The sequence below is a fragment of the Mobula hypostoma genome, chromosome 5, assembly GCF_963921235.1.
Source record: "Mobula hypostoma chromosome 5, sMobHyp1.1, whole genome shotgun sequence".
NCBI classification, from domain to species: domain Eukaryota; kingdom Metazoa; phylum Chordata; class Chondrichthyes; order Myliobatiformes; family Myliobatidae; genus Mobula; species Mobula hypostoma.
Window position 1 is genome coordinate 107,991,404 of NC_086101.1, and position 25,272 is coordinate 108,016,675.

A 25,272-nucleotide genomic window follows, 5' to 3' on the forward strand; every position below is an offset into this window, starting at 1 on the left:
CTGCAACAGCTGTTCGTACGGCCATCCACCACCTGCTCCCATGGCTTCACATGACCCTGATCAGGGGGCTAAGCAGGTGCTATACCTTGCCCGAGGGTGACCTGCAGGCTAGCGGAGGGGAGGAGTGCATTAGACCTTTTTTGGTAGAGATGTATCTCCACCACCCTAATTACAGTTATATAAAATATAAAAAACAGTAGAAACATGATTACTAATGTAGTAAAAGAGTTAAATACTTATCAACCAATCACTAAGCCACACCAGACAATAAACTGCTGGAGGGAAGCACAGCAGCCTTCCCTTCTCTCTCTGTCTCGTTGCGGCCCAGCCTAAGTGAAGCTTCCAACTTACACAAAGAAATTGCCCCTTTTTATACCCTTCGGGGCTATTTACCTTAGGACTGTAAGCAGCAGGTAGTATTTGCACCTGCAGAATCATCTTCAGACAAACATGTTTTTCACCATTACCTACTCTCCAGACTGTTGTCCGGTACTCACACTAAGTTTTCAAAACGTTGCTTTGGACTGCAACACACACACAACACTGGAGGAGCTCAGCAGGTCAGGCAGCATCTATGGAAATGAATAAACAGTCGACGTTTCAGGCTGAGACCCTTCTTCAGGACTGAGAAGGAAGGGGGAAGATGCCAGAATAAAAAGGAGGGAGAGGGGAAGGAGGCTAGCTGGAAGGTGATGGGTGAAGCCAGATGGGTGGGGAAGGTCAAGGGCTGACGATTAAGGAATCTGATAGGAGAGGAGAGTGGATCATTGGAGAAAGGGAAGGAGGAGGGGACCCAGGGGGAAGTAATAGGCAGGTGAAAAGAGGTAAAGGGTCAGAGTGGGGAATAGAGGAAGAGGTGTTGAAATTTGTTTCCCAGAAGGAGAAAATTATATTCATGCTATCAGGTTGGAGGCTATGCAGACGTGTTGCTCCTCCACCTTGGAAAGCATTCTTTATCGGTATCTAATCTCAGGGGTCATGCACATCTCTAGATGTGTCACCACATCTCACGATGACACCATCTTGTTCTACAGGTTTCCATTTTGGGTTACATATTTTAGGTATTTTTAGCTTGCAATAATAAAATATATAAGCTTGTAAACACGCCAGGATAGCGCAGTAATGTAGGGTTAATGTAATTCTTTATAGTGCCAGCAACTTTCTCTTCACCATTTACACCTCGGACTTCAACTACTGCACAGAGTCTTGTCACCTTCAGAAGTTTTCGGATGACTCTGCCATAGTTGGATGCATCAGCAAGGGAGATGAGGCTGAGTACAGGGCTACGGTAGGAAACTTTGTCACATGGTGTGAGCAGAATTATCTGCAGCTTATTGTGAAAAAGGCTAAGGAGCTGCTGGAAGACCTGAGGAGAGCTAAGGTACCGGTGACCCCAGAGTGTGGACGTGGTGGAGGATTACAAATACCTGGGGATACGAATTGACAATAAACTGGACTGGTCAAGGAATACTGAGACTGAGTACAAGAAGGGTCAGAGCCGTCTCTATTTCCTGAGGAGACTGAGGTCCTTTAACATCTGCCAGACGATGCTGAGGATGTTCTACGAGTCTATGGTGGCCAGTGCTGTAAGTTTGCTGTTGTGTGCTGGGGCAGCAGGCTGAGGGTAGCAGACACCAACAGAATCAACAAACTCATCCGTAAGGCCAGTGATGTAGTGGGGATGGAACTGGACTCTCTGACGGTGGTGTCTGAAAAGAGGATGCTGTCCAAGTTGCATGCCATCTTGGACAATGTCTCCCATCCACTACATAATGGACTGGTTGGGCACAGAAGTACATTCAGCCAGAGACTCATTCCTCCAAGATGCAGCACTGAGCGTCATAGGAAGTCATTCCTGCCTGTGGCCATCAAACTTTACAACTCCTCCCTTGGAGGGTCAGACACCCTGAGCCGATAGGCTGGTCCTGGACTTATTTCATAATTTACTGGCATAATTTACATACTACCATTTAACTATTTATGGTTCTATTACTATTTATTATTTATGGTGCAACTGTAACGAAAACCAATTTCCCCCAGGATCAATAAAGTATGACTATGACTATTTCTTGCCACTGTCTGTAAGGAGTTTGTACGTTCTCCCTGTGATTGCATGGATTTCCGTTGCGTGCTCAGGTTTCCCCCTACAATCCAAAAAGACGTATGGGTTAGGGTTAGTGAGTCGTGGGCACGCCATGTCAACACTAGAAGCGTGACAACACTTGCGGACTGCCCCCTGCACATCCTCGGACTGTGTTGGACATTACCACATTTCACCGTATGTTTTGATGTACGTGTGACGAATAAAACTAATCTTTAATCTTTTGAAACTCCTGCAGAAAAATAGCTTTGGTGTTACAGGTCTGAAACTCTCTAGCCCTGGGGTTCCCAAGCTGAGGTCCATGGATCCTTCAGTTTATAGTAGGGTTCCATGGCATAAAAAAAGTTGGGAACCCCTGCTCTAGCCTCAAATTCCCTTTTTCCTCATTGACAGTGTTGTTTTTATGACGTGATTCTTTCTAACAGGAGGCACACACAAAATGCTGGAGGAGCTCAGCAGGTCAGGCAGCATCTGTGGAAACGAACGAACAGTCAGTGTTTCAGGCCAAGACTTTTCTTCAGGACTGGAAAGAAAGTTTCTTAGGACCATAACAGTTGGATTAAAGTAGGACCACCTGTATGAAGAGGTGGATGCCCTGTGAAGGGGGAGGAAGGGGCAACTCAGGTGGGAGACGGAGAGGGGGTGGTGTGTGAGCTGGACTGCCACTCTGAACGCTTGACATTTCTGTCTCTGCCAGTCGGGTCCTTCCTGTGTGCCCAGACCATCATCCCTGCAGCAGGATGACTGTAATGGGGACAAGACAACTGCTTACCTTTTTGTCAACTGTGGGTTGGCGAAGAGAGTGAGGAGAAAGATGCAAGGGCCTGTGTCACAGTTCATCTTGAGCAGCAGCATGTCTGACGACCTTATGATGGACAGGCTGTTGCCATGGACGGGCGCACGCACACACACACACAAGACACAAAACACACAGAGACAGACGGACATCAAGTGCTGGTGGCAGAGCATCAATTCAGTGAAGGACGCCCTCTGGTCTGCTGGCACATCAAAGATGTCCACAGAGGAATGCTGCCAGCTGGCCCATTCCATGCCACAGGAGTATGTGCTGAGGGACGCACTGAAGCTTGGTGCAAGGTGGAGAAGGACCACAGTGTGGGCTTCTGCATTTGTACTGGGAGAGACTGGGTTGGGTGAGGAAGCCCCTCCATAGTTATAGTAGTGAACCTCCCCAGGGAGGCACAGGAGTGGCAACAGTCCTCCTTTGTTTCAAGGAAGGTAGTAGAACACTCCCGAAAGCATTGACTATAGATGTAAGAATGAAAGAGATTTATTCTTATAAATTATTTTGTATTATGAATAAAGTTTATTTTAATATAGAGAAAAATTCGACTTCTGCATTTTCTAACTGGTTCCTTCCTTCTCTCCCCCGCCCAAGCAAAATGGACTTGGAAAACCATTGTAAACAGACATCAGAGGAAGAGTTTCCCCAGTGGGATGAGACTAGACAGCGATCACACACAGAGGTGAGAGACTTTAGAACTAATTTGTCATTGATGGTAGGCAGCTATCAATCCCAGGGGCAGGAAGATGTGAAGAACCGGCTGCTGCCCAGCCAGCGGGTTCCCCCTCTCCACATCACTGATGTAGTCCAAGGGAAGGGCAAGTGCTGATACAGCTTGGCACCAGTGTCGTCGCAGAGATTGCCAGAGTGAAGTTGCCCAGCTCCGGATTTCTTCCTTGGGGTTTACTCCCGAAGCCTTTCCCATGGGTGGGTATGGCCACAAGGCAGTGGAAGTTTAAAATCAGAGTTTTCCTTCTCCGAGGCGGGCTGCCGTCCAAAGCTGACGAGCCCCTCCTGCCTGAATGAACTGGATTTGAGGTGCCAATGGTCTACCTTGGCCCCTTCTCTTGTCTGTAGAAGCAGTTCCACCATTCCTAGTAGTTAAGCCACACGTGAAGGCCAGGAGTTGGACTTAGTTGTCAGAGGCTGTGAGAGATGCACACCATTTGGAGCACTTTATAGGTAAATTTTACCACTGCTCCATTTCCCTTCTCTGAGATTTAAAAAAAAATCCAGTATTTAAATTTAATTACAGATGTTGAAAGTTGCTGAAATCAGTGGAATGGGAATCCAGTGGCTTCTGGTTAACTGGGACACATTGGGACCAGTACATTTTTGCCCAATTAAGCAGGTCCCCAATGAGCAGGTTTCATTGAAATAGTTAAAAAGATAGAAAAAAGACAAACTGTTATTTAACTGAGTAACAAATTATGTATTTAAAGGAAATACACAACAAATTAGAACACTACTAATACTACTACAGTACTGTAAAACTGTGTCCTAGTTCTTAATAGTTATCGACAGAGGAATTCATCCAGTGATCTCTGCCGCATTGTAAATGAACAAAATCAGCACAGACACCAAGTGCAGATAATGGACTGGCTTCAAAGAGTGGTTTTCATGATGGCATTGAAATCTTCATTTGCATTGTAACATTCAAGAGGATTATTGATGCCTTCAATTTCTTCATAGTACCTAACTTTTGTTGAAGTAGCAAAATCATTTCATTTTCACTCCCAGCCATTCCTGGCATCTCCAAGCCAGGATGCTTGAAACCGCAGTACGCAAAACGGCTCTGAATTATCTTGGTGCTTATTTCTCGCCAACTATCAGTGACAAAAATCACTGTTTTTTGAACACCAACACATGCACTGATGCTATTTCAAAACTGCTTCATGCATGGTGTAGTGTCTAACAGTCACACAGTGCATGCGGCTGACCCTAGTTGAAACTTTTCAGCCAAGATCTGCTGTCCCAATTAAGTGGCATAGTGTCCCAAATCAGCGAAAGGAATCCCAGGTATTTTCTCAATTAGTTTTAGTTCTTTAAAAGTTGCCCAAATAAGTAGGTGTCCTGATTAACGGATGGCCCAATTAACCAGAATCTACTGTACTTGCTAGTCCATTGAATTAACTCTTACATAACCACGGTATTCTGTAGTTAACCTCAAGGTACAGGTAGAGTTGTCCAAATTAAACATAGCTACCTAACTAAGTACCTTTACTTTCCTTGCAGATTTTCCAAAAATGAAAAGATTCAGGTTTATTATCATGTATGTTGTGAAATTTGTTGTTTGGTGGCAGCGGTATAGAAAAAAATTCACTATAAGATGCAATAACTTGGGCGCCAGTTAGCAGTTGGGGCAACACTGTTGCAGCTTGGGTGTTCTGGAGTTCAAAGTTCAATTCCGATGCTGTCTTTAAGAAGTTTGCATGTTCTCCCTGTGAACTGTGTAGGTTTCCTCCGGGTGCTCTGGTTTCCTCTCACAGTCCAAATATGTACCAGCTAGCAGTTAATCAGTCATTGTGAATTGTCCTGTGATTAGGCTAGGGTTAAAAGGTGAGTTTGGGCGGTGCAGTTCATTGGAACAGAAGGTGCTTTATCTCTTAAGTAAAGCAATAAAATATGTAATGAAAATATTTTTAAAAAATTGGTGCAAAGAAAGAGAGCAAAATAGTGAGGTAGTGTTCGTGGACTGCTCAAAAATCTGGTGGTGGAGGGGAAGAGGCTGTTCTTAAGACATTGAGTGTGTGTCTTTGGGCTCCTGTAGCTCCTCCCTGATGGTAATAATGAGAAGAGGCATGTCTTGGATGGTGAGGGTCCTTAGTGATGGATGAGGTGTCCTCGATGGTGGGGGGGGGGCGCTAGTGCCCACGATGGAACTGTCTGAGTCTATGACCCTCTGCAGCTTTTCCCGATCCTGTGCAGTGGCCTACCCCACCCATACCAGATGGTGAGGCCACCAGTTAGAGTGCTCCTCTGTAGAAATTTGCAAGTGTCTTTGCTGACAAACCAGACCTCCTCACACTCCTAATGAAATATAGCCGCTGTCGTGCCTTCTTTGTAACTCTTCAGCATAACTTTATTATTGAGAGTCTGAGACTCAAGATTAGATTAGCTTTAATTGTCACATGTACATCAAAATAATGGAGTGAACTGCATCACTCGCATCAAATCAAATCAGTGAGGGCAGCCCGCAAGTGTTGCCGCACCTCCAGTGCCAACATACCAGGCCCACAATCTCACTAATGTGACGAAAAACCAAGTTATCAGAAGATAGATGCTGATGAGAGAGATAAGAGAGACAAATGGAGAAACATTCAAAATGTTAATGAGAGAGGAGAGAGATTAACGAAAAGAGACACCAGTCCGAGTATTGACAGACTGGTTGCTTTGAACCTGAACTGTTTGAAGTTTGATGGACAGGCGATATCCCAGCAGGGGGATAAAAGGAACAGGTTCGCTAAGGCACGAGACACCACGAGATCACGAGATAACGAGACCCTGGAAAAGCGGTGTGCCCCCACAAGTTGGTGTGAGTTTGGAGGTCTGGTCACGGGAACCAACCATAGATGCACAGGGTGAAAAGGTACGATCGGCGGGAACCGCCCTTGCCTGGGTGCCGGGTTCACTGCGGAAGAACGGTCGTATCCGGAACGGAGGGGTCACAGTCGGTGACCACAGAAGACATTAAAAGGGTTCACCCAAAAGCTAACTGCGGAGAACATCAAGGTCTGTCTGAATCCAATTTGCATATCATCCTTCTCTCTCTCTCTCTCTCCAACGGCACAACAGCGATTACTGCGAACTGTGCTAAGCTGAACTGAATTCTGCGTCACTTGAGACTGATCATTTTACCCCTAGTCTGCGATAGTGCTTGTTTGATTCCTATTATCCTAGTTCTGTGTACAGGTGTGTTTTATCACTGCTAACCTGTTGCATTTATATCCTTACGATTAGAGTACTGTGTTACTTATTTCTTTAATAAAACTTTCTTAGTTCCAGTAATGCAGACTCCAACTAAGTGGTCCATTTCTGCTGGTTTGGCAACCCAGTTACGGGGTACGTAACACTAACCTTAACTTGTATGTTTCTGTGATGTGTGAGGAAACCGGAGCACCCGGAGGAAACCCACGCAGCCATGGGGAGAACGTACAAACTCCTCACAGCCAGAGGCAGGAATTGAACCTGGGTCACTGGCACTGCGTTAGTGTTACGCTCACCATGATGTGACCATGCCGCCCCAAAGTTTATTTATATTTAGAGATCACCATGGTAACAGACCCTTCTGGCCAATGAGCCCATGGTGCCCCATTACACCCATGTGACTAATTAATCTACTAACCAATACATTGTTTGAACGTGGGAGGAAAATGGAGCACACAGAGGAAGCCACAGAGGAACATGCAGAGAACATATGAACTCTGCATGTAGAACAGAGGGATCTAGGAATAACGGTGCATAGTTTCCTGAAGGTGGAATCTCATGTGGATAGGGTGGTGAAGAAAGCTTTTGGTATGCTGCCCTTTATTAATCAGAGCATTGAGTATAGGAGTTGAGATGTAATGTTGAAATTGTATGAGGCATTGGTGAGGCCAAATTTGGAGTATTGTGTACAGATCTGGTCACCGAATTATAGGAAAGATGTCAATAAAGTTGAGAGAGTACAGAGAAGATTTACTAAAATGTTGCCTGGGTTTCATCTCCTAAGTACAGAGAAAGGTTGAACAAGTTAGGTCTTTAATCTTTGGAGCGTAGAAGGTTGAGGCGGGACTTGATAGAGGTGTTTAAAATTATGAGGGGAATAGATAGAGTTGACGTGGATAGGCTTTTTCCATTGGGAGTAGGGGAGATTCGAACGAGAGGACATGAGTTGAGAGTTAAAGGGAAAAAGTTTAGGGGTAACATGAGGGGGAACTTCTTTACTCAGAGAGTCGTGGCTGTGTGGAACGAGCTTCCAGCAGAAATGGTTGAGGCAGGTTCGATGTTGTCATTTAAAGTTAAATTGGACAGCTATATGGACAGGAAAGGAATGGAGGGTTATGGGCTGAGTGCAGGTCGGTGGGACTAGGTGGGAGTAAGAGTTCGGCACAGACTAGAAGGGCCGAGATGGTCTGTTTCTGCTGTAATTGTTATATGATTATATGGAACTCCTTACAGACAGCAACAGACAACACTTTAGTGCCGCCCCAAAGACTCCCAGGTTCTGGAGGGTTAAGTGTTGAAGGGGTCCCCTCTAACTGTGGCAGCCCTGTCTTGGTGCTAATCCCCAGTCAATGCACTGGGAACGTAAGGCTTGCATTCTGTGCACAGAGGGTGACAGTGAGGCGATAGACCTCCTGTTGGAGCTGAGGGGCCTGCTCTTCAGATAGCAAAGAATGGAAGCACCAGATATTGCAGCTGCTGGAATCTGAAACAACAGGTAAAGGAACTGGAGGAGCTCAGGGGAACAGGCATCATCCGTGGGGGTGAGTGGGGAGATGGATGGTCGACGTTTCAGGTCAAGGCTCTTCATCAGGACTGAAAGATAGAGTAATGATATTGAAAAGGCTGTTCAATCCCTTGACAAGAATAGCACTGACCTCCTGATAAACTGTATCAACAGAAGTTTTGTCTTTTTTCCAAAAGCTCCTTTCTGAAACATACTACAGGGCTATTAAAACAAAAACATTATGCATCCCAGGCAGTTAATCTGATCAACCATTCTAGCAGCCCCCAACCATCCCTCTCTATTACCCCCCCCCCACTGCACTGTACACACTTTAAACCACTTTTTATAAAGCAATTTACTTTGTAAATACTGGCTAATATTTATGCACATTTTATTTATGTATGCAATTTAATCTCGGACTTTATATTTTATATAATTCTTCTTTCTTTATAATTGTTGAATGTTGCTTGTCGTGCCCAGTCCAACACACCACAGTAAATTCCTAATGCATGTGGCGAATAATGTTGATCATAAGACATAGAAGCAGAATTAGTCCATTTGGCCCATTGAATCTGCTCTGCCATTCCATCATGCCTGATTTATTATCCCTGTCAACTGCCTTCCTTTGACAGCCTTACTAATCAAGAACCCATCAACCTCTGCTTTAAATACACCCAATGACTTGACCTCCACAGCTGTCTTGTTGCAATGAATTTCACAGATTCACTACTCTCTGGCTGAAGTAATTTCTGTTCTAAGTGGACATCTTCTATTTTGAGACTGCCCTCTGGTCCTAGGCTCCCTCTCTACAGGAAACATCCTCTCCATGCCCACTCTATCTCGGCATTTCAATGTTTGATAGGTTTCAATCAGACCCCTCCCCCACCACAATGATCCTTTTTAGACAATAGCAGTATAGTATTACTATAATTGTATGAAAAGGTGTTTGCAGCTAAGGGGTGGAGTCTGTTAAAGCAATAAAACTAGTTAAAGCAATGGAACCAAGAATATAGGGGGAGATAGCTAGTATACAGTGGTGAAGAGGAAGGGTTGGCAGCTGATGGGTGGATCCAGGTGAGATGGGAGAGTGGGAATAGCGACTGGGAAGGGATAGGTGGGGGGTGATGGAATCTGATGGGAGAGACTGCTGGAATGTGAGGAGCCAGTGGGTAGTGGGAGAGGTGGGATGGTAACACCAGGCTGGCTCCAGTGGTCTCTGTGACACAGTTTCCACCCTGCACCAGCCTCAGCATGGTAGGTATCATCGCTGTCTCTCGGGCTTGCCCCTCACTCTGTGAGTGTGTGCTAAAAACCTGCCGTCTGTTTGCATTTCTCCAGCAGAGGAAGAACCGGGTGCGCAGGTTTTCAGGGGAGACGGGCCGGCGGTCCAAGGAGGGGGCTGTGAAGGAAAAGAGAGCTGAAGGTAACTTGTACTTCGGAACAATGCTCCCCCCGTCCCCTCTCCAACCGTGAGAGAAACAAGACTCACACACACACAGAGACACAGACTCACACACGGACAGACAGACAGAGACACACACAGACAAACACAGACAAACACAGACACGTCCTTAAGTCAACAATAAACACAAGAGATTCTGCAGATGCTGGAAATCCAGAACAAAATGCTGGAGGAACTCAGTAGGTCAAGCAACATCCAGAGAAAAGAGTACAGTAAACAGTCGACATTTTGGGCCAACGTCCACCTTTAAGTTGAGTTTATTATCGTGTGCAGAAGTACGGTGCTGCAGGTACAATGGAAGCCTTGCAGCAACACTGCAGGTACATTGGTACATAGATTACAGAATGGATTGCACAAAACAGTGAGGAAAAAGTGCAAAACTATAATCCGAGACCTGTCTCTGGTAGTGCAAGGTACCAGCCTACCTTCCATCAACAACATGCAGTATATTCAGAAAGGTGCTGGAAAGGGCCAGTAACATCTTGAATGTTTCCACCCACCCTGCTCATAGACTGTTTGCCCTGCTCCCATCAGAGAGGGGGCTAGGTAACATCCATGCCAGGACCACCAGACTCAAAAACAGTTAGTAAAGCTAATCAACACCTCCACCCACTAACCCATCATATCACACTCCCAACCACCACTACTTTATAGTTTCCTGTCAGTCATCTCATGTACAGACACTCCTGTGTCTAGTGAAGCTTTATGGACGTACAATCAATCTGTGTAAAAGCTATCTTATGTATTTATCTTTATTGTGGTCTTTATCTTACTGTAGATTTTTTGCACTGCATCAGATCCGGAGTAACAATAATTTCATTCGCTGTTACTCTTGAACACTAGAAATGACATTAAACAATTTTGCATGTTGAGAATGTGGTCAGTGGTATTCCATTGCTGAGGTAGGGTAAGGGTTCCTCTCTGATGTTGAGAATGTGGTCCATGGTGATCCATTGCTGAGGTAGGGTAAGGGTTCCTCTCTGATGTTGAGAATGTGGTCCGTGGTGATCCATTGCTGAGGTAGGGTAAGGGTTCCTCTCTGAGGTTGAGAATGTGGTCCGTGGTGATCCATTGCTGAGGTAGGGTAAGGGTTCCTCTCTGATGCTGAGAATGTGGTCCGTGGTGATTCATTGCTGAGGTAGGGTAAGGGTTCCTCTCTGACGTTGAGAATGTGGTCTGTGGTGATCCATTGCTGAGGTAGGGTAAGGGTTCCTCTCTGATGCTGAGAATGTGGTCCGTGGTGATCCATTGCTGAGGTAGGGTAAGGGTTCCTCTCTGAATCTGAGAATGTGGTCCGTGGTGATCCATTGCTGAGGTAGGGTAAGGGTTCCTCTCTGATGTTGAGAATGTGGTCTGTGGTGATCCATTGCTGAGGTAGGGTAAGGGTTCCTCTCTGATGCTGAGAATGTGGTCCGTGGTGATCCATTGCTGAGGTAGGGTAAGGGTTCCTCTCTGATGCTGAGAATGTGGTCCATGGTGATCCATTGCTGAGGTAGGGTAAGGGTTCCTCTCTGATGCTGAGAATGTGGTCCGTGGTGATCCATTGCTGAGGTAGGGTAAGGGTTCCTCTCTGATGCTGAGAATGTGGTCCATGGTGATCCATTGCTGAGGTAGGGTAAGGGTTCCTGTCTGATGTTGAGAATGTGGTCCATGGTGATCCATTGCTGAGGTAGGGTAAGGGTTCCTGTCTGATGCTGAGAATGTGGTCCGTGGTGATCCATTGCTGAGGTAGGGTAAGGGTTCCTCTCTGATGTGCTTCTTCATGCACCTTATTCATCTTCTTCCAGGGGTTCGACGTCAATGCCACCTTGATTGTCACGGCACAAGTACGGCACAACAAAAAGCTTGCTTGGCAGCAGCACTACAGGCATATTGCAACAAGAAAAACATTATGTAGGCATACACCATTTTGAGGAGAGAGCACAATTAAAATAAAACAGAAGTCCATTTTTGGTGCAAAGTGGTCATAGTGTTGCTAAACTGTGATGATTAGGGTTGTGCTACTTGGTTCAAGAACTGAATGGTTGAAGGGAAGTAGTTGTTTCTGAACCTGGTGGTGTGGGACTTCAAGTTTCTGTACCGATGGGAGCAGCAGGAAGATGACATGGCCCGGATGGTGGGAGATCCTTGGTGATGGACTTTGCCTGCTTGAGGTGGTGCCGCCTGCAGGTACTAGCGATGGTGAGGAGGGATGTATGTATTGGGCAGAGTCCACCACTCTCAGCAGCTGCTTGCATTCCTGTGCATTCGAGTTGCCCCACCAGATGCTCGAAATCTTGAGGAACACGTGCTGAGGGAATGTCTCGGTCCAAAATGTCATCTGTTTATTCTCCTCCATAGATACTGCCCCACCTGCCGAGCTCGTTCAGCACTATGTGTGTGTTACTCGGTACTTTCAACTGTGGGAGACCGCTGTAGCCTCTCTGGTAATGAACCCCATGCATATTAGAATATAGAACATTACAGCACAGTACAGGCCCTTCGGCCCATGATGTTATGCCGACCTCTTAACCTACCAAGATCAATCTAACCTTTCCCTCCAACATAGCACTCCATTTTTCTGTCATCCACGTGCATTTCTAAAAGTTTCTTAAATTCCCCTAATATATCTGATAGAAAAATGGAGGGTGTATATTTCCTTTACCACCACGTCGGGCAGGGTGTTCCACACACCCACCACTCTGTGTGTGCTTTTGAAAAAAAAACTTGCCTCTGACATTGTACCCCCCCGCCCCCCCCATACTTTCCTCCAATTATGCCTCCTGGTGTGAGCCATTTCCACCCTGGGAAAAGTACCTGGCTATCTACTAGATCAATACTTCTTATCACCTTGTACACCCCTGTCAGGACACCTCTCATCCTCCTTCACTTCAAAGAGAAAAGCTCAAGCTCATTCAAACTATCCTCGTAAGACGTGGTCTCTAATCCAGGTGACATCCAGTAGGTCTGCTCTTCATGCACTCTAAAGCTTCCCATTATTCTTCATCATTTTGATGACTGGGACTTTTTGCAAACTCATTTACCTTGTCAAATTGCAGAACTGGGGTAATGGTTTCTCCTGCTGATGCTCGTATTCCTTTTCCTTCCTGCCTCCAGCTTCCCCATGGCATGGAATCCGTTACAGCCAGCCCAGGTCTCGCCAACCCTTCATTGCAAGCAAGAGAGGGGAGAACGCTGAATGGTGCAGGCGGGAGGGAGAACCTGACCGGCCACACCGCAGGTTGGATGTGGAGGGAGAACATGAGGCAAACGGCTTTGGGACGCCTCAAGAAATGGACGTGGGGCAGCAGAGGCAATGGTCCCCAGCCAGTTGTTGGGATTACATTAAACAGGCAGAGGAGGGGGGTGATTCTCCCGAGGGTGGAGACCCACTTGCAAGGACACATGGCCAACTGAAGGGACAGAGAACCCGCCGTGGCCCTGAAGGAAGAGCGGATTCCCGGGTTGCTTCTACTCCTGGCCACCTTGCAGTTCTTCCTCCTGCAGGGTCCACCGATGAGGACGAGTACAATGCCTTTCAGGGTAGCGTGTCCGATTCAGAGTCCCGCCAGAGGTGCCGTCGGTCCAGGGGAGAGCTGCGGGCTATGCGAGCAAGAACCATGTCTGAGGATGGCCACCGGACCACCCGGGACAGACGTGGCCACAAGCGCAGTAGCCCAGGCCCCCATCTACCTGTGGCTGAGACTCCACCAAGGCCTCAAGAGCAGCTAGCTATGGAGAGGAGAGCCGTGGACTTCCACCCTCCTCTGGGGCCAACCGGTGAACTGATGCAGAGTGGTAGGTGGAAGGTTGGGGGTGGCCGAACTCCATTGACTACTAAGGGACTTGGGATGGAAAACCATTGGCCATTGAGCAGAAAAGAGAGAGAGGCCAACTACCCATTGGCTGGTGATCAGAAGCACATCCATCGCCCATTGGCTGTCAGTCAGAAGCACGTCCATCGCCTACTGGCTGGCGATCAGAAGGACGACCGTCGCCCATTGGCTGGCGATCAGAAGCACGACCGTCGCCCATTGGCTGGCGATCAGAAGCACGACCGCCGCCCATTGGCTGGCGATCAGAAGCACGTCCATTGCCCATTGGCTGGCGATCAGAAGCACGTCCATCGCCCACTGGCTGGCGATCAGAAGCACGACCATTGCCCACTGGCTGGCGATCAGAAGCATGACCATCGCCCACTGGCTGGCGATCAGAAGCACGTCCATCGCCCACTGGCTGGTGATCAGAAGCACGACCGTCGCCCATTGGCTGGTGATCAGAAGCACGTCCATCGCCCATTGGCTGGCGATCAGAAGCATGTTCATTGGCCACTACCTGTTGGTGAAGACCAAGTCCACCGTCCATTGCCTCCCAATCAAAGGCAAGCCCAGTATCCTCTGGTTACCAACCATACTCTTTATCCATATATTCACCACCCACCACAGACTAAAGCAAAAGGGAAGCAAGTCCATTTCCTATTGGCTGCTTCGGACAGAGCAAGTCCTAGCCAAATGCAATTGGCTCAGAGGGATAGGCAAATCCAATTTCTGTTGGATTCCACAGGAAAGGATATTCAATCCTCATCGGTTGGCAAGCAAAAGCGCGTCCATTTCCCACTAGCCATTGGAGAGAAGGGAATAGCAGTCCATAGTCCATTGGTCAAGGATAACGATGCTCAACACTCATTGGCTACCAAAAGGAAGGAACTTCGATCTCCATTGGCTGTGAAGCCAAAGCCCATTCAGTACCGATTGGACAGTAAGGATGCAGAGACGATTATTGATTATGTTTTGGAGAATCAGCAAGGAAAGGATGACTGGTGTCCAAATCGCATGGTCAAATCACCAGCTGTTCGGGAGGATGGCTCAGGGCAGAGCAGAGACAGTCCCAGAGAGGTGGTGCCAGCTAAAGCACGGCCATTGGTGTCCAAAACCCCTGGGCTTGATCGTGAGAAGCCCCACCGTGCAGAGAAGGATTCCTCCAGCTACCCGTGCAGTGGATGTCCTGATGTGAGGGGTGGCTCTGCGGACAGCTTTGGGTGCAGTGACGGGGCCACGCATCAGCCAAAGCTGAAGGTTCGGGAGGGGTCTGACCCAAGGTTGCTGCTATAGTGGGTGCATGGATGGGGAGGCCTCATGGTAGTGCAGTTGCTCCCAGGATGGTTCCCCGGGAGAGGTGGCTTTTCCCCGGTGTTCCCTGGAATGAGGGTGACCCTGTCCCCCGTGGTGCCTGGGGTGGAGTGTCACTCTCTTACCCCTTGCTGTCCCTGGGGTGGAGTGTCACTCTCTTACCCCTTGCTATCCCTGGGTGGAGTGATCCTTCAGAGTGCCTACATGTGGGGGGGGGTCTCCCTTGGAGTCAGGGTGGTATCCCCAAGGAGTGGGTGGATTGGTCATTGGTTGGGTGAATGGAGAAGGTGATTCTCCATCTCCTGGGGAAAGTGTTTGTGGTCAAGGGCAAAGAGGGACTTTCTCCCAGGGGTCCATGATGGGGAGGTGGGGCGGGAGACTCTCTTCCTGGGATAGGACTGGAGGGTTCTCTCCACTGGGTGGGGTCCATGGTCAGAGGTTAAGCGATAGACTCTGTCCTGTGGGTAGATGTTTGTGGGAGAGGAGACAGACTATCTGCGTGTCCTGAGGAGGGGTAGGGATGGTGGGGGTTTCTCTGGGCAGGGGATAGTGGTTGGAATGGAAGATTTTCTACTGACTGTCTCCCCCTCCCCCCCTCCTTCCCCTCCACCCTTCTCCCTGGAAAGGTAGTGGATCGCGTGGAGGCTCCACGGGGAAGACACCGCCAGCCGAGATCCTGGGATGTGCAGGGCAGAAGACCAGAGGAGAGGAGGAAACCGGACCGCAGTCGTCCTCATTCTCCATCGGACGGTCTCCCTGCAGGTAGGGTAGGGGCTGGTTGTGGGAACACAGGGTAGGGGTTTCAGTGTAGGGATCCTTCGAACTCACCCTCCCACAGCACAGCCACAATGGGAGTGTGTGGGAGCAGAGGGCTCTGCCTCGGAATAGAAGGATGGTCCCTTTAGAACAGAAATGAAGGGGAATTTCTTTAGCCAGAGGATGGAATTCATGCCACAGACGGCTGTGGAGATAAATCACTGGGTATATTTAAAGAGGTGGTTGATGGGGTGTTAAAGGTTACGAGAAGGCAGGAGAATGGGGTTGAGGGGGGAAATAACAGCCATGATGGAATGGCAGAGCAGACTCGATGGGCTGAATGGCCTAATTCTGCTCCTGTGTTTTATGGTTTTATAGTGTTCCCTGTACCACAGTGTTGTGCTCTGTGCTTTTCTAATGAAGCAGCCCTATCTGCACTGGGGCAAGTTGGTCCCAGTTATACAGCATGGAATCAGGCCATTCAGCCAACTGGTTTGTGCTGACCACAGCATCCTCCCTGCTAGTCCCAGTTGCCTGCGTTTAGCCCTTAACCCTCCAGGCCAGGTGTTCCCAATTTTTTTTTATGCCATATACCCCTACCATTAACTGAGAGGTCCATGGGCCACAGGTTGGGAACTCCTGCTGAAAGCCCTTCTCCTCCATGTACCCAGCTCAGCCCCATCCTCTGGCAGCTTTTTCCTGGTCCTCATCACCCTCTGTGTAAAGAAGTTACTTTTCAGATTTTTTAAATCCTTCCCCTGTTGTACCTGCGCCCTCTAGTTTTGTACTCCCCACCCCGGGGAAATGAATGTGACCATCAGCTATATTTATATCTTCATGATTTTACAAACTTCTGAAGTTCAAAGTACATTTATTATCAAGGTATGTAAACATTATACAATCTCGGGATTTGTCTTCTTACAGGCAGCTATAAAACAAAGAAACCCAATAGAACCCATTAAAAACAAAAGAAAACACCGTAAATCAGCAAGTTGTTTGGTTTATGTCTCCCCTCTCGTTGTGAAAGGGTGACAGCTCTCTGTCCCTTTGTTGAGGAGCGGAGGAGAGAGCCTGGGGTATGTCGAATTGCTGGGTGATTGATTAGTTTTTGTTTTACTGCAGATCATGGTTTTTCTTAGAGACTTTTAGTAGGTGGGGGGTGCTGATGGTTTTTTGCTGAAGTAAGTGGGGGAGGGGGAGGGTCATTGCTTTGCTGCTGCTTGTGCATGGGAGGGGGATGGGGGGCTTGGGGTTCTAACGTTTTTACTGTCACTTCCTTTGGGGCACTGTTCTGCTTTTGTGGATGTTTGCGCAGAGTAAGAATTTCAGTTTGTATATTGTATACATTCTCTGATAGTAAATGGAACTATTGAAACACCCAGTGTGCAGAGAGAAACAAAATGGTGCAAAGAATGAAAGCAAGCAAAGAGCAGTTCACAAAGCCAGGCATCAGTGCAGCTGATCCAGAAAGCCAGAGGTCATCCCTCATTCTCCTGCAGTGCAGTGAATAAAGATCCAGCATGGCACACCTCATCCTGTAATGCAGGCGCTGGTCCAGGCTCTCTGCATTTCTCCAGTTTGACAATGTCTTCTTTAGGACAGAGTGATCAAAACTGTACACGATACTCAAGTGTGGGCTCACCAATGAATAGTGACGTCATGTCCCTGCTCCTAAACTCGATGCCCTAACTGATGAAGGCCAGTATTATAAACAACTTCCTCACCACGCTGTCTACTTTTATAGCCATTTTCAGTGAACTGTACACTTGTACTCCCATGTCCTCTGTTCCACAACACTTGTTCCTCCCACGCCTCATTTTGGCAACTTTTCCGATTCTTTAGCACTTGTTTGTTTTATCAGGCCAAGTGGCTAGCCGAATACTCAACCCTGCAGAGGTGGAACGTGTGCAAGGAGCTGGCTGGATTCGAACCCAGGACCTCTGGCTTCTGAAGTCCGATGCAGATGCCACTGCATCACCGGTACGGTTGTACTCAGAGAAGGTCCTCACAGTCAGTCAGATTTATTTATCGCGTACATCGAAACACAGAGAGAAATGTGTTGTTTGCACTGGGGGGCAGCTGACCAGTGCCGCCACACGTTCCAGTGCCAACAAAGCAGACCCATCGTGGTCAGCAGAACAACACAGAACACAACAAGTGACAAGGCAACAAAATAGAAAAACAAACCCTCTTCCTCCCTCCCTCCCTCCCTCCCACACACACACACACACACAATCCTCCAACCTTGGGAGAGGCTGTCTCCTTCAGCTCCCGGCCTTCAGTGGGCTTGTGGGTTCACAGACATTTGGCTTTTGACTTCGCTGGCAGACATGCAGAGATTTGCGGACTCGGGGCTCCAGTCATAAGACCAATGAGCCGAGTTAGGCCATTTGGCTCATTGAGTCTGCTCCACCATTCCATCGTGACTGATGTATTATCCCTCTCAACCCCTCTCTTCTGCCTTCACCCTGTAACCTGTAATAATCAAGAACCTATCAACCTCCACTTTAAGCATGACTTGGCTTTCTCAGTCACCTGTGACAATAAATTCTACAGATTTATTACCCTCTGGCTAAAGAAATTCCTCTTCATCTCTGTTCTAAATGAATGTCTCTCTATTCTGAGGCTGTGCTCTCTGGTCCTAGACTCTCCCACCATTGACTTCTGGACATCCAATAGGCTTTTGGGCTTTGATCTTCGTTATTGACCCCAGCACTCACTGATGAGGATCCTGAACACTACACTGGGTCCTGTCCTGGTTTGAATGTACAAAATACATCACCTCACAGTTATCTCAAGTTTAAAACCCATTTGCCGGTGGACATTAGTCCATCTCCCTATTTGATCAAATCAAATCAAGTTTAATTATCATCCAAGCCATACATAGATACAGCTGAACAAAACTGCTTTCAGCTGGGGCCGAGGTGCAAAACGTGCAAAATAGCGAGCAAACATTCAAAAATAGTGAGTAACATAATTCAAAATATTGAGCAAAGAAACATATCACTCAAGAAAACACATACAGTCCAAGTACCTGAGCGACAATATCCGGTAGTCGATGGTACGGTGTATCAGTAGTGTACGGGAGCATGCAGTCCAGCCTGTCATTTCACCGCTCGAACACAGGAGGGCAGCACCGACCAACCACACTGTAGCACTTCTGCATCTCTCACCCGGTCTGCAGCAGCAGGCAAGCCTGAGGCTTGAGGCCTAGTTCTCACTACAACGGAGGCAACACAGCTCCCATGTCTCTCCACCAGACAAGGGTAACAGGCCTGCAGCACTTACATTATCACTATCCAACTGAGACTTGCGATGGCAAGTGAAATGTCCAAGACAATCTCCCACAGTTTTACTGCACCAACCCCAATGCTTCGGAGTAGCAGGCAGTAATACGGTCTGTAGCCAGGTCAGCTCTTCTGTATCCAAACCAACACAGCAGCAGGCTCCTCCGATATCCTGGCAAGGTGTAGCTCCCCGCCGATCAGGGTCACAAGAAGCCATGGGGGCAGGTGGTGGATGGTCGTATGAGCAGCCGGTGCAGATCACAAATCCTGGATATGTGACCACTGACTCCAGGCAGACAATCTCTGAAGAGTATTGCAAATGGCTGGGGTGACCTGTCTTCTAAAGACACTGCCCAGAAGAAGGCAATGGCAAGCCACTTCTGTAGAGAATTGTGGTCAAAAGACCATGATCACCCACATCATATGACACGACACATAATGATGATGATGATGATATTCATATCCAATAACAGAGGTCCCAACACTGCCCACTGGGATACACCATTAGACACAGGCCTCCTGCTGGAGAATCGACTAGAGGCCTGTGACTAGTGGGTGCCCAGGGTGTAGATGAGTGTTAGAATCTTTGGGCGGGGGCAGCATGGTAGTGTAGTGGTTAGCGATTGGGGTTCAATTCCCTCCACTGTCTGTAAGGAGTTTGTACATCCTCCTGATAACCCTGTGGGATTTCTCTGGGTGCTCCAGTTTCCAAAGACGTATAGGGTAGGGTTGGTAAGTTGTGGATGTGCTATATTGGCACTGAAGGCATGGCAACACTGGTGGGCTGTCCCCCTCCTCCCCAACGCACCCTCGGACTGTGTTAGTTGTTGACGCACAACCACACATGTCACTATCAGAATCAGGTTTAATATCATGGGCACACATTGTGAAATTTGTTGTGCAAGAATAAAAATTAAAAAAGTAGCGAGGTAGTGTTCATGGGTTCAATGTCCATTCAGAAATCGGATGGCAGAGGGGATGAAGCTGTTCCTGAATCGCTGAGTGTGTATCTTCAGGCTCCTGTACCTCCTTCCTGGTGGAAGCAATGAGAAGAGGGCATGTCCTGAGTGATGGGGTCCTTAATGAGGCATTACTTCTTCAAGATGTCCTGGATACTATGGAGCCTAGTGCCCATGATGGAGCTCAGTTTACAATTCTTTGCAGCTTACTTCAATCCTGTACAGTATCTCCCGCCACCCCCCCCCCCGCCGATAATAGACAGTGATGCAGCCAGTTATAATGCTCTTTCTGTAGAAATTTGCTAGTTTTGGTGGCATACCAAATCACATCAAACTCCGAATGAAATATAGCTGCTGTCTGGTCTTCTTTGTGGCTGCATCGATACGTTGGGCCCAGGACAGATCCTCAGAGATATTGACACCCAGGAAGCTGAAGCTGCTCACCCTTTCCACTGCTGATCCCTCCCCTTTATGTATATTTCCCCCGGGATCAATAAAATATGACAATGACTATATTTCGATGTACATGTGATAAATATCACTTGTTTCATCTTGATGGGACTGCAGGTAGAATAACATGAGTTGGATTCACAAGGATGTTACCCGTACTGGAGGGCTTGAGTTTGCATAGGTTGAGACTGCTAACCCTGGAACCTGGGGAATTGAAGATGACCTTATAGAGGGGTATACAGTGGATGGGCCACGTTTTTTTCACAGGTAACAGTAGTCTAAAACTAGGGGATACAGGTTTCAGCAGTCTTGATCTTCATCATCATTGTTATGTGCCGTGTCATATGACGTGGGTGATCATAATCTTTGACCATGACTGTTCTTGGCAAATTTTTCAACAGAAGTGGTTTGCCATTGCCTTCTTCTGGGCAGCATCTTTACAAGATGGGTGACCCAGGCCATTATCAATACTCTTCAGAGATTATCTGCCTGGTGTCAGTGGTTGCATAACCAGGACTTATGATATACACCAGCTGCTCATACGACCATCCAGCACCTGCTCCCAAGGCTTCATGTGACTCTGATCAGGGGGCTAAACAGGTGCTACACCTTGCCCAAGGGTGATCTGCAGGCTAGCAGAGGGAAGGAGTGTCTTACAGCTCCTTTAGTAGAGATGTATCTCCACTCTGCCACCCATTTCGGGGGTAAGGGGTAAGATTTACAGAGGGCTTGAGAGAAAGATTTTTAATACAGAGGGTGGTGGGCGTGTGGAATGAGCTGCCAGAGGAACTGGTATAGGTGGGTACAATTACAATGTATAAGCAACACTTGAACAGGTACATGGATGTGAAAGGTCTCCCAACCCTTTTTATGCCTTGGACCTATTCCAAGGAGCAAGGGGCCTATGGAGACCAGGTTGGGAATCCCTGGTTCAGAAGGATATGGGCTAAATGCAGGCAAATAGGATTAGCTGGGGTAGGCATTTTAGTCATTGTGGACAAGCTCAGAGAGCTTTGACACGTTGGCTTTTATAAATCAGGGCACTGCGTACAGGAGTTGAGATAGAACATAGAGCACTACAGCACAGCACAGGCCCATGATGTTGTGCCATCATTTAAACCTACTCTAAGATCAATCTAACCCTTCCCTCCCCCACAGCCCTTCATTTTGCTTTCATCCGGAAGCAGGATCAGAATCACTTTATTGCCAGTATGTGAAAGGTACCAGAATTTTTGTGGTTCAGTGCCAAGTATAAAACACAGGACAACACCATAACAGACAACACAACAGCAACTAACAATTTACAAGACAATAATGCAAACAGCCATGAGCAAATGAGCAATCAACAATTAGCAGAACAGTCCCTGCAAACGTCAATCATCAAACTTAAATAAATGTGGACAAGTGAACAGACTCAGTAACTATGAACAGAACAAGGAGAGCGGGAAAGACTATTTAACAGATGTTGTGCAGGGACAGTTCGGGTCTTAACCCTGAGTGAGTTTTGTTGAGAAGCTGGAGAGCTACAGGAAAGAAGCTTTGGAGATGACCTGGTGGTGATGGACTTGTAGCATCTCCCTGATAGCAGTTTGGTAATTAGGTGACTGCGAGAGTGGGTGGAGTCGGTAGTAACTGTTTTCAGCTCTTTTCTTCGGTCTGGCAATGGACAAATCTTTTAACGTCCCAGCTGACGGCCAATGATCTTCTCTGTTGAGTGGACCACGCTGCAACCAGGACTTGGAGAGGGAGGAGGTGACGGGAAACCTAACGGTGACAGAGATGATCACAACGATGGCTGAGTAAACATTCATCAGGATATGCCCAGAGATTTATCGTAAGCTGGCGTAGGATGAACAGTCTCTGCTGGACTTCTTTAGTGATGGTTGTCCTGCTTCAATATATCTATGAGTCGCTTTAATGTCCCGAATGTATCTGCCTGTACCATTGCCACTGGCAGTGCATTCCACACACCCACCACTCTGTGTGTAAAATACCTACCTCTGACATACCCCCGTACTTTTGAACAATAACCTTAAAATTTTGCCCCTTCATATTAGCCATTTCCACCCTGGGAAAAAGGCACTGGCTGTCCACTTGATCTATGCCTCTTATAGACCTCTACCAAGTTACCTCTCGTCTTCCTTCACTCCAAATGTTACGTTGAAGTTATACAAGACTTTGGTGAGTCTGAATTTGGTGTATCGTGTGCAGTTCTGGTCCCCTACCTCCTGGAGAGATCTCAACAAGCTTGAAAGAACTGACTTGTCAGGAAAGGTTGAACCGGTTAGGGGTTTGTGCCCTACAGTGTAAGAGAATGGGGGAGATTTGATAGAGGTGCACCAAAGTATCAGGGGTATAGGAAGGGGAAATACAAGCAGGCTTTTTCCATTGATTGTGGGTGAGATGAGAACTAGAGATCATAGGTTTAGGGTGAAAGATGAAATATTTAAAGGGAATCTGAGGGGAACTTCTTCATTTGGAGGGTGGTGAGAGCATGGAACGAGCTGCCAGCGGAAGCAGATGTGGGTTCAATGATAAGATTTAAGAGAAATTTAGATAGATAAATGGATGTGAGGGTATGGAGGTATATGGCCTAGGTTTTGGTCTGGGACTAGGTTGGCATGGACTAGATTCAGAGTTATTATCAAATACTACCCTGAGATCCATTTTCTTGTGGGCATTCACAGTAGAAACAAAGAAGTACAATAGAATCAATGAGAAACTACAAACAAAGACGGACAAACATTCAATGTGCAAGAAAAAAACAACGTGAAAAATACAAAAGAAAATATTAAATAATGAGAACATGAGTTGTAGAGCCCTTGAAAGTGAGTCCATAGGGTTGTGAAATCTGGTCATTTTTGAGGTGAGTAAAGTTATTTGAAGACAGGCTAAAAGGCCTGTGACCTCCTACTTTCTATGTGTTACACACACAGAAGCTGGCAAACACCCAGCAAGAAGCAAAGGAAGTGCTCCGAGGAATGGACTCCCCACCTCCCTGTGCTGCAGCGATGAGACCCTCAAGGCTCTACAGGCCCTGGAACTACGGGTGAGTGAGCTGGTTGGGTGCAGGGTGATGGAGGGTCTTCTCTACTCCTGGGCCCCTCTAGATTTTATACTACCCTCCTTCAGCCCACAACTGTCACCTGCCCACTTCCCCCATCTAACCATCTTCTGTCATTTCCTGATCTGTATCAGGCTCCATCTTTCCCTGCATTTTGTGCTGCACTGGTGCCAGTGTTTCTGTAGGTCACTCTGCCCAGGTGCAGGAGCTGCAGCTCAGCAGTACCTCTGAATCAGAGTCACTGACATATGGTGTGAAATTTTAAACATACCAGATTATACAGATGTTGGAAATCCAGAGCAACACACACACACACACACAACCACCACCACCACGACAGGGAGCATCTACGGAAGGGAATAAACAGTCAATATTTTGGGCCCAGATCCTTCACCAGGACTGAAATGTCGACTGACTATTCCCCTCCATAGATGCTGCTTGACTTGCTGAGTTCCTTCAGCATTTTGTGTGTGTTGTTATGAACTTTGGTGTTTTGTGGCAGCAGTACAGTGCAATACATAAAAATTACTATAAAATACAGTAAGTATATTTAAAAATATAAACATAGTGCAAAAGGAAAGCAAGATAATCAGTTGGTGTTCATGAGTTCATTCAGAAGTCTGATGGTGGAGGGGAAGAAGCTGCTCCTAAACCACTGAGTGTGTGTCTTCAGGCTCCTGTACCTCCTCCTTGATGGTAGCAATAAGAAGAGGGAATGTCCCTGATGTGAGGGTCCTCAATGATAGATTTTTGAGGCTTTGCCTTTTGAAGATGTCCTCGAAGTTGGGGAGGCCAGTGCTCATAATGGAGCTGGCTGAGTCTACAAACTTCTGCAGTTTTTGTCCACTCCTGTGCATCTGTGTCTCCATACCAGACGGTGATGAGTGCTCTCCATGGCACTTCTGTGGAAGTTTGCCAGGTCTCCCCATTCTAATCTTTTACCCAGGGCTTCACTGGACACAGAGCATAGAATCGGGGCGGGCAGATTTCAGTCTAATTATCTTTCGATGTATCAACTAAAGTCCGTTCTTCTTGGCAGAGAGTTCAATTACAAAAGGCAGCAGCAGACAAGAAACAGCTTCAACTGGCCAGGGATGAGGTGAGTGAATTGACTGAAGAGATTTGTCTCCTGACTATACCCCTAATAATGAGGAAAGGGGCCTGTGGGAATGGGATTGGAGTGAGTTGGAGGACAGGAACAGAGCTGGATCATGTAGACATTTATTATGGATTGAAATTTGGAGAGTTTTGGGGATACAGGAAAGATACTAGCATGGACAGAAGATTAGTTGACTGTCAGAAGACAAAGACTGAGAATAAAAGGGGCTTGTTGCTAGAGTGGAGGTGTAGGAGATGCTAGGACAGTGTTTCCTAACCTTTTTTAGCCCACTTTTAGCACTTCCATACTTGCCAATGCCCCTCTTAGGCACAATATACTTTCCTGTGCATCCATCCATAGTTGATACTCAATGTCTTCACTCATTTCATCAATATGACGAGTTAGTTATTATTCAGAAGAATTGATTTTAAAATACTGGTTCATGCCATGAGTCAAGGGGAACTGTTGGGCACCCTGGTTGCTAATTTATGCATCCCCAATAATGTCTGTCGGTTGGTAAGGTTGGATGAGATTGCCGAGTTTCAGACACATTGTGACGATGAGTGCTCACCAACTGCAGAGCTATGATTCTTCCTGTGTTCCAGTGCCTCAGCCTTTGTTTTTGGAAGTGCCTGTTCTACTAATGGTTGGTCAGGTCTTCTGTCTCAAGTTAGGATGCCGCTTACCGCCCCCCCCCCCCAAGTATCTTGAACACCTCCTGACGACTTCTGTTTTGCCTATTTTACGTGCATC

At 47.2% G+C, this 25,272-nt stretch overlaps 1 protein-coding gene across 6 annotated transcripts in view; it reads left to right on the plus strand.

Moving 5' to 3' along the window:
- Positions 1–25,272, plus strand: part of LOC134346899 (uncharacterized) — a 44,898-nt gene that overhangs the window by 13,837 nt on the left and 5,789 nt on the right. For 4 of the 6 annotated variants that reach the window (XM_063048724.1, XM_063048727.1, XM_063048728.1 and 1 more), the window contains 6 exons: positions 3,498–3,585; positions 9,673–9,757; positions 12,893–14,850; positions 15,531–15,666; positions 23,293–23,405; positions 24,460–24,519. In XM_063048724.1, coding sequence (XP_062904794.1) covers positions 3,498–3,585; positions 9,673–9,757; positions 12,893–14,850; positions 15,531–15,666; positions 23,293–23,405; positions 24,460–24,519 — 2,440 coding nt within the window. The remainder of the gene's footprint in view (positions 1–3,497; positions 3,586–9,672; positions 9,758–12,892; positions 14,851–15,530; positions 15,667–23,292; positions 23,406–24,459; positions 24,520–25,272) is intronic. The other 2 variants (XM_063048726.1, XM_063048730.1) reach the window with 2 other exon arrangements.